At 40.8% G+C, this 9,531-nt stretch overlaps 3 protein-coding genes and 1 non-coding gene across 4 annotated transcripts; 2 read left to right on the top strand and 2 right to left on the bottom strand.

The window, feature by feature from the left end:
• The first annotated feature begins 774 nt into the window (after positions 1-774).
• Positions 775-4,109, top strand: pttg1 (PTTG1 regulator of sister chromatid separation, securin). Its single transcript, XM_020082352.2, has 6 exons — positions 775-922; positions 1,865-1,957; positions 2,347-2,486; positions 2,584-2,665; positions 2,905-3,066; positions 3,964-4,109. The coding sequence occupies exons 2-6, from the start codon at positions 1,870-1,872 to the stop codon at positions 4,044-4,046; spliced, it is 555 nt and encodes a 184-aa protein (XP_019937911.2). The 5' UTR covers positions 775-922; positions 1,865-1,869; the 3' UTR covers positions 4,047-4,109.
• Positions 4,110-4,224: 115 nt separating this feature from the next.
• Positions 4,225-6,180, top strand: sowahd (sosondowah ankyrin repeat domain family d). The gene is made up of 2 exons (XM_020082338.2): positions 4,225-4,416; positions 4,631-6,180. The coding sequence occupies exon 2, from the start codon at positions 4,752-4,754 to the stop codon at positions 5,748-5,750; it is 999 nt and encodes a 332-aa protein (XP_019937897.2). The 5' UTR covers positions 4,225-4,416; positions 4,631-4,751; the 3' UTR covers positions 5,751-6,180.
• Positions 6,181-6,416: 236 nt separating this feature from the next.
• On the bottom strand, positions 6,417-9,286 carry rpl39 (ribosomal protein L39). Its single transcript, XM_020082364.2, has 3 exons — positions 9,130-9,286; positions 8,726-8,829; positions 6,417-6,607 (listed from the first exon to the last, which is right to left on the bottom strand). Exons 1-3 carry the CDS (start codon positions 9,265-9,267, stop codon positions 6,559-6,561), a joined length of 291 nt encoding a protein of 96 aa, XP_019937923.2. The 5' UTR covers positions 9,268-9,286; the 3' UTR covers positions 6,417-6,558.
• LOC138411552 (small nucleolar RNA SNORA69) lies at positions 7,147-7,274 on the bottom strand. Its single transcript, XR_011244172.1, has one exon. It is a non-coding gene; the product is annotated as a small nucleolar RNA SNORA69 (small nucleolar RNA).
• Positions 9,287-9,531: the final 245 nt, after the last annotated feature.

Here is a 9,531-nt window from a genome sequence, read left to right as displayed (position 1 = left end):
AAATAACAATATAAAACTTGAACCAATATATCCTTATAAAATCAAGATGGCAATGAAATAATCAAAAGCAGGAGCTACTGAGACACCAAGGCCTCTGTGACAGCTTCTTCCTCCAAGCATCTAGACAAACACCCCTGACCCTCTGAGGGCCTGTATGATTTTATAAGACCCTTCAAGCTGAACCCCATGTCTTCCTCCACTCTAATTGTCAAATACACTAATTTGAATATTCTTTTTAGTGTTCCTCTTACTCAAATTGAAATGCAATATGTCAGTTGTTCTCAAAGGATTAAATACATTCAAAAAATGAACTATTTTTTACAAAAACTAATCATTTGTTTCATGTACTTTCAAGGAACGGTGTTATTTTTGTGTTATTTATCATCTTGGAAGACAAAGGATATAAAGTGGTCCTAAATATTTAATTATACTCTTTAAAATACGATTTAGGAATACTCATCCACTTTTTTAAAAACTTTTATAAAGAAATTTAATTCATCCCCAAACTCAAAAATGACTGTGGACTGTCTGTTAGCCTTTAAACAACAATACATTGCATTATCAAATTATAGATTTCAATTTGATTCAAATGTATATTTGACTTGTTCTATAGTTTAAGAAAACCACATTGTACAATTCCATTGTGGTTGTAAATTGTTTGTGTAGTTAGTGAAGTGGATATATCTTTAATGGTCCATAAACAGCAGATAACATGTACAAACTGTTTTATTTACCTCATACAGGCGGTTGGTAGTGGTTTAGTTTAGGAAACGCCCACTAGAGTCACGTGTGTTACAGCGACCAATAGGACGGAGGCGGTGAATTTAAAACCGAGCCGCGGTTTCCTGGTTCACGGCTTCACATGAAAACAAACCTCTGGTGCGTCAACAAGGAACAAACAGCGACTCACAGCACAGAGAAGGTAAAGTTTACTGATGGTCCTCCAATGCACTGCTGCCTTCAACTGCTCTTTAGCTCATTTCACTTAGTTTGACTGCGAAGACGTGACGTGGCTACAGTAAATTAGCTACTAGCTACAGTAAACTAGCTAACTGATACTGTGCTTGAATTAAACTGACTGTAAGCTAATCGACTGTAGCTTTAATCTGGTTACTTACAACTGACTATATCATCATACCTGTCTTTACTTTAACCTTAACACTGGAGTCAACAGAGCAGCAAAGTGAAAGAAAACTGTAACAGGGTGAATACGCGGAGACAGACTTGTAGTTCACCAGGTTAGAAGCTAATCACTGTTAGCCACCTACAGTGTGAGTCTACTGCCTGGTGAGGGATTTGCTGTTTTTCTAACCCAATCATCAACTGAACAGTTTGTGTCTGGGACCGTTTCTTGAATAATCCAACTCATTTGAATACATCGTCTTGAGCTTCTGGGAAGTTCAGGCACAGTTAAAATACAATAAGTGTTTTTTGGTTAAATAAGTCCAAACTTACTGCGGTTGAATTTGGCGCTTAAGCTCTGTCTCACTGTATTGATCAGTGGCTGGAGTTTAGTTGTGATAATGTATTGCTTTATTTTCAGAATAAACTAGCTCAGCAACTGAGGATTGTTTTAATCATTCATTTATCTTGATGTCATTCTCCCCAACATACAAACACCTGAACATGCCCATTCATTTCCCAGTTTGTTAATTGATGTAGTTGACTTGGCTTTCAATGTTACAAATGATCCAGCTGCACTGAAATGTCCCATGAGCCTGCATGCACAACACTGGCACCCTCCAGCTGACCAAGCTACACTCACCTCAGTGTCACACCTGAGCCTTTTCCTGCTACATGTTTCTTCAATAGTGATGGTGTTTGACAATGTTTTGTAGTAATTAATGTCAGCTTGTGTTTTCAGATACAATGGACAACATAATCTTTGCAGAGCGGGAGAACGCAGGTGTCCATGCGCCCTCACTGAAGATGCGACAGCGACTTCAGTCTGCTCCAGGTATGAAAATGCCATGTTTGTTTGTTTGTTTTAGTGACAACTGCCCCACAACACTTGTGGCATCAGAGGCAGCTGCCTCCAAACCGTGTGTGGTCAGTCCAGTGAGTATGGTGAGTTTGAAGGCTCTGTGGCTGGATGATGATTTCAATATGAAATGGACATTGATGCATGCACTTGCATACAGCAGCCTTTAAGTTCCTACAGAGCCTTAATTTTTTAATGAAAGATGCACTTTATATTTAGTTTCAACTACTTGTGTTTAATTATTTACATTTCTGTTCAGAGATATTGTCTAAAGAAATTTGAAATTATCGGTATTGGCCAGAAAAATCCATGTCGTGCATCCCTATTTTTATCTGTGTAGAAAATACTATAACCTGTTCCTGCAGAAAAACTCCTGAAATCTTCCATGATTACCAAAACCTTCAACACTCCTCTGCCATCTGGTCGAAAAGCTCTCGGTGCCGTCAACAAGAAAATATCAACCCCTGCTGTCAACCCCCAAGAGAAGAAACAGCTGAAGCCTCAGGTTGGAATAGCTCATAGTGGAGTCATAGTCTAACTAATGTAAGACTGTAATTGCATTTATACCTCAAGTAATACATGTAAAATTTGTTCCCCTTTAGGAAACAAAAGTCAAACAAGCTCCCGATACCAAATTGGAGGAATATCCAGAAATTGAGAAGTTCTTCTCTTATGACCCACTAGGTAAGTATTCAGTAGGAAGTTCTCACAGTGATGTTTTCCTTTAATACTACCACAGGTCACATTTTACAGCAATACAAGTTTTTAGACTGGCACAAATGATAAATGACTTTGTATTCCAAGTTATTCTCTCTGGGCATGGGCACATTGATACTCATCTATGTTTGCTACACAAGAGTGTGCACATACCAAAAAGGTAATGATTAAATGTTTAAGCCTCACTTTTTTTCCTCCCCTCTCAGAGTTTGAGAAGTTCGGCATACCTGAAGATTTTGTTCCCTTCAGCAGCCTCGCTCTGCCTGGACTAGCATGTTTCCCACAATCTCAGCATGTGTGGAAGGAGGACCAGGAAAAGTTTGACCCTCTCCCAAACCTGTCACCTGTGAAGATGTCAAAACGTTCAGGTATCAAGGTCCTACTAAGGCTTAATTTGCATTGATAAAAATCTTCTATCAGTGACTTTTAGATCGGAATACTTATTTTAATAGGTTTCTGGAACTGTTAAATGGGAAATAGTTTATCGATAAAATACTGGTCTATTTATTGTTAATCCACCAAATTAAATACTTGTATAAAATGAACTTTGGACTCTAAGCAGTACTTACTTTCTATACTTGTCAAGTTTAATTATAAACCACATTGAAAACCAGAGTTGAACTAAATGATGTGGAAATAAAATAACATGATAAGAGACAAAGAACAACTTAAGAGGTGGCTTAATGCCATAGGGTTGTACAAACAAGGAACTGTCTGAAAATAAACATGAGGCTAAAAGGTAAACAAGATCTTATGGATAATCAATGATCAAATACCAGCTTTTAAAGGCATAGTACAATCTGGTGATTTCAAAATATGCCAGGGTGCAAACCTTTGTAAAATTGATTTTTAAGTTGGTTCACCCATATTACAAAAATGTTTTCATTTACCTCTAGCAGTATTTTTTTTTTTTTTGATAATCTAGAAGTCTGATATAAAGTTTTCACTACTTGATATCATTTTGAAAAGGGGCTATAATGCTCATTTCCAGCGCTTTGTTTTTGTTCTGGGACTCAATTAGAGTCTCTTTTGAATGCTTATTTATCTCAAACTACCTGTTAAGCAGCTTATCATTCAAGCCTCTGGCTAAAAATGGCAATATTGGCTTTAGCCGACTGTTTATTAGCCATTGGGGGAGAAAAAAAAACTCACACAATGTTTTGATGTTTAGTAACTGTAATTGCAGCTGTTGAGACACAGGTTGTAAACTACAATTATCATTAACTACATGTATCATTAACTCGTCTCTATCTCTTCTTCTCCAGATGACTGCTCCGCTCTTGACGCCTTTCTTCAAACACTCGATGAGCTGACCGTTGAACTTCCTCCAGAGTCTGTTACTGACTAAACGTTCATGAATATACTTTGTTGTGACTGTTCTTTTATCTGAAATAAAGTGGTTTTATCTGTCGCCTGCTTAGTGATGTATTTGAATTGGTGACGGGCAGTGAAAGTAGCAGGGAAATGTTCAGTGCTTTACTTCCTGCTTTTTGGAGTACAACACTGGTCACATGTGAAGGATTCTTGCTATTGGTTTTTGCTGGAGATTAGAATGAACTTTGGCTCAGTTCCTCTTGTGAAGGAAAAGAAACGGGTTGTGTCTGTGCCTCGTTGTTTGCTGGATGAATCCTTTCACATTTCCTGTCTGTATTAATGTGCTCGTGTCGGGGTGACGATTGGAGTGTTAGTGCTTCTTTTCCAACTTGGACTCAGAACAGGTGAGTAACAGTGGCGTGGCTGCATTTGTGAAACATGAGACTGGGTAAAACAAAGACCTCAGTGTTATTTTAAAACTCTATGGGATTAGTTGATATACTGAACTTATACCAACATACCTACAAAATGAGGAACTGGCTCACATTTCTTTTTACCCCATTAGTGAAATATTTCAGACGTTAATGTTGTAAATAAACTCCCCCTCTCATTGCGCAGGGTAATGGCTCCAGAGGGGAGCAGTGTCTGTTTCCAGTTTATAATTTGACACTCATATCTCTGGGTGTTGTCTGGATAAAGAGAAGTAGCCTTGAACCCATCGCGCAGAGACACGAGCAGCATGAACGGGAGCAGATCGGATGATGCTGGATGTGACTCAACTGGATCAGAAGCAGCTGTCGGCAGCAATACCGACGCCCACGGCGGCAGCTCGGCCACACAGGGCACCGTTGTGGAGCGACTGTCGCGGTATGGCCGGCAAGTCCTGCCCGGTTCTTTCCAGCGTAGGTCGCGGCAGCAGAGGCAGCAAGAAGCCGCCGCCACCGATGGCTGCGCACCGGGGGGTCCTCTGCAGAGAGAGGCTCCGGAGAGGGGCTCGCTCACACCCGCCATGCGTAAGAAGTACCTGAAACAGTTGTTGTTCAGTAACGCGTCAAACAGCGGGTTCAGCAGCGCACTGTCCTCCCAGACCGACAGCGTGTCCTCCGAGCAGGAGGACGCAGACTGGGCTCTGTGTCCCATGGAGCACGCGTGGATGCTGTCTGCGGTGGAAGGGAACTACGACACCATCCTGGAGTTCATGTCCGAGGAGCCGAACCTGCTGACCAGGAGGGACTTCATCAGCGGGTACTCGGTGCTGCACTGGCTGGCCAAGAGAGGACAGGACGAGACCCTGCTCAAACTTCTGCGCTACGCCGAAACTGCGGGGGTCCGCGTGAACGTGAACTTGCGGGGCAGCGGCGGGCTCACCCCGCTGCACGTCGCCAGTATGCACTCTCAGTACATGGTCGTCAAACTGCTGGTGGGGGCTTTCGGTGCCAACGTGGATGCCATGGATTATAACGGGAGGAGAGCCTGGCAGTATCTGAGGGGAGACGCCCCGCTGGAGATGAAGGAGCTGCTGGGGACCTGGGACGAGGAGCACAGCTGCGGAGGTGTCAAATGGAACGTCAACAACAACAGTGCGGGCGCAGTGACCCCGGATACAGAGGAGGAGGTGGAGGAGGAGGGACAGACTGACGCGCACTTCTTTGACCGGACTAAGAGAAGCGGCAGCTGGAGATTTGGCTCCTTCAAGAAAATGCTGCCCTCGTTTTCATTTTCAGGAAACAAAAGGTGAAGTTCGGTCACAAACCTCCAAATATCTGCATTTCACATTTCAGCCACTTGTGTGGTTTTCAACCTGGATCAAAAACACTGCAACATCTAGTAGTCAAGTAAATTTTTCCTTCATTTAAAATGGAACCTTTGTTTTTTATAACCATTTGCATCTCAAACCAGTATCCCCACTCCACACGCAGGTATTTCTTTTATTACTTTAGGGTGGAGTTGATTTATAGAAGGGATATGTTTGTTGTTATATACCTTCTGAATTGAAACAGAAAATCTGAAATCCACAAGCCTGTAATTGGGGTCACCCAGGTATTTAAAATATGGAAATAGCTGGTTAACTTCCACTATGAGTACTGCTTTCCATTCAAACATCTTAATTGTGCATTAACTTCACTGAACCTTTTTTCAATAAAACAATGTATGTGCTGTTCTTTAAACTTCTCACTGAGGCTGCTCTTGTTCCATCTCAACAGCTCTCGTTGCCTACGTGGCCACATTTTTCTCCAGTTTGAGTAAACACTTCATAGTTTGTCTTGCCTCTTGAATAGCAGTACTTTCTGCAGAGCTGTGTCAGCAGTACCTCGGGCAATGTGTGGTTTGCCTCAGAAAAACATTCAGCCATAAACAGTTGAGCTGCACATTGTTGGTAAAAAAGGCAAAAAAAACAGCAACATTTCCAGTTTGATCACAGATCTTTTATTATCAAACATGACGAGATAACATGGCTCCCTCCCTGCGGTCAGGCACAGCAGCTGGAGGTCCTGGCAGACGTTGGGGTGGAGGGGGGGAACACTGGGATCCAGGGACCCTCGTGTTTACAGGCCAAGCTTGGTCCTCCTCCAGTGTCTCCTCTTGGAGTTGTACCTGAAATTAAACAATGTAAACAAAGTGTCAGGAGAGCAACTGTCAAAGGAGAAAAAACCAGAGTAACAAAGGGCTTCAAATTCATACACCAATATTGTCGCTGTATATGACACTTGAGTTTTTCCCCCAAATCTGCATCTAACTACAGATGTCTTAACAGAACACAAACAGCACCAACAAACATTTGAATCAGTAAAATCAAAATGCAGGTTCACAGCTTCAGTTGAAACTATGCAAATGCTGTTGATGCTGCTCTAGTTTCAGAGGCTATTAAGAGAAAGATTAAGTAATTCATTAGTTCCACAATGGGGACATTTGCATTGTTACAGCAGGAAGAGTCAAAAGACAACAGCAAGTAACAAGCAATAATTAAGTGTGAGTATAAATATATAGAAATAGAGAAACATGAATGTAATTAAACTAGTATATACAGTGTAAAGACAGGGAGAATGCCCTAACCAGAACAGACACACAATCATTCAATCACTGAAGTCAGACTTGTGTTGATCTTTAGTGAATGAAAATGAGTCAACAGCACAATGTTCAGCTCCAGAGCTTCCTCAGCACACACAGTGGTGAGGAGTGAGCGCTCTGCAGCAGGATACTCTCAGCAGGATTAATGACAGCACTCTACAGAAATCAAGTGCTGCAATTGCAGACCTGCTTTACATGACACAAGTTCTTCTTTCCTACATTAGACACTCGTTCATATCAGCACTTAGTGATAATGTAAGCAGCTCAGCCATGAAATGCAGCACTGTGGGGGATATTGAATACATTCAAACTGACAAGCTTGTACAAAATGTAACCTCCACATCCCCTACAACTTTCAGGAAAGTTTACTGCTGAAACTATTTGTGAAATCAATGTTGTACCAATATATACATGTTTTCAATATATCAGTGCCAGTTTCTAAGATCTGCATTGTTGGCCAATATTATAGTCAGCTGTGCAATAAATCCCACAGTGATGAAGGTTCAAATGTAAATGTTTAACTTATTATTTTGGAAGTCTGTGATGCTGCTGGATAACACATTACACCACTAATATTTTGGTACGTTTATACAATAGTGAAGGCTACACATTATAAATACCTCAATACTGGACAGCTCAAAAAACTATCATAAACATAACCTATAAAAGGTCCAGTGTGTAAGATTTAGGTAAGAGGGAACTACTGGCAGAAATGTATTGTATAATAATTCTCAGTGGTTGGTTCATCTAAATCTAATGAATTATAGTTTTCTTTACCCCAGAAAAGACCCTTTATATTCAAATAATTCATATTTACATAGAGGGGACCCTCTCTATGGAGGCCACCATGTTTTTTTACATTAGTCGAGACTGGACAAACCAAACACCTTTTAAGTTTTTATGACAATTAAAGGCTACCACAGGTTCTTTATTCATGTTTGGAAGGAGAGGGTGAGGTGAGGTGTGTTCAGCTGCAACATGCAATTTCAACACTAGATATCACAAAATTCTGCACACTGTCACTCTTTGTGTTGCAGAGTTGTTTTATCAGACTGCTTTGGTTTAAATGAAAAGTGTTAATTTGTGATAATGCACAAATGAACTTGTTGAAGTTCCCCAAATCAAAAGTTAGATCTTCCTACTGTACTTTGCAGTCTTGTCTCCTTACATAATGCACAATCCCTCCCCTGGTGCTTATTGTATTTATATAGTTAATTGTATTTCCTGTTTATATACTCACACAAATACTCCAAAGCTATTTCCTGTGATGTGTAAACCTGCTTGGCAATAAAACCTGATTCTGATGGTACACTGACAATTGTTTCCTGCCTGAAGTCAGTGTCAATGAGTTATAATCTCTGGCCAAGGAAATTCTCAGTATGGGATCTATAAAACCTGTCAAAAGTAACTATTATTATTAATATTTCAAAATGTTCAGTCATACAAATAAAGCACCAGTCGAAAATGATTCTGCACACGGGCTCATGTTGAGTGAGAGAGCTGGAGAGAAGTGTGATGACGGTAGAAGTGAGCTGCTGTGGTCATGTGTCCTAGTTCAGGGTTTAGAGTCGAGCAGAACATCTGTTTTCGGTTGCACAGCAGCTTCGTGTTTATCTGGAGCTCAGAACAATCCCTGAAACTCACCTGATCTTGTTGCCGGTCTTCATTCTGATCCACTGAGGAATCGGCCTGTTCTGCTTCTGCTTCTTGGCGAGGAAGCGCTTGATCCTGAACGTCTTGTGGGACGACTGAGAACAAACAAACAGCTTCATTAACAAAACACACACAAACTAAACTTCTATTAAAAGCTCCGTCTGTTTAAAAACTGACACGTTTAGATCACACGCAGCAAAACTGTGCCGAGCATGCGTAGCCCTGCAGGGCGCTACCGGCTAGCATCGCTAAGAGCCTAAATGTGCTCGTACAGGATGTTAACAGACAAACATACAGATTTAAAATCAACCACTGAGACATTTCTTCAACATTAAAAGCATCGATGCGGGTTTATAACAGCTACAGATGAAGATGTTTAAAGATTCCGTGTTTACCATTTTGTCCACAGTCCTTTCCCCACTATGGCGGAGGTTGAAGAGAAAGAAGGAAGTGACGTTCGCGTTTTTATCCAATAGGCGTCCGGCGAACAAGCTGAGCAGATCGCTGACAGCGACACCTGTTGGACGTTTCATTGCATCACATACATGCTTAGCTGGGATCCTTCGTTTGTTCTCATCAAATACACATTTTCCTTATTTTACATGATGATGATTTTCTTTATTCTTTCAGTAGTAGTGGTATATATTTTTTGTTTTTAGAAATGAGTTTGTTAGTTGACTAATTGCTCCATAGTCGATATGATATTTTTAGGAATTAATTTTTTATGTTGAATCTTGATTTGAGAAGTAACCAGTGCCTCAAACTGAAGAATAAATGTTGTGCAGCAAAAATTACAT

The sequence above is a fragment of the Paralichthys olivaceus genome, chromosome 9 (genome assembly GCF_024713975.1).
Source record: "Paralichthys olivaceus isolate ysfri-2021 chromosome 9, ASM2471397v2, whole genome shotgun sequence".
NCBI classification, from domain to species: Eukaryota; Metazoa; Chordata; class Actinopteri; order Pleuronectiformes; family Paralichthyidae; genus Paralichthys; species Paralichthys olivaceus.
The sequence above is the reverse complement of the archived record's forward strand: the minus strand, read 5'-3'. Positions and strand labels throughout refer to the sequence as shown.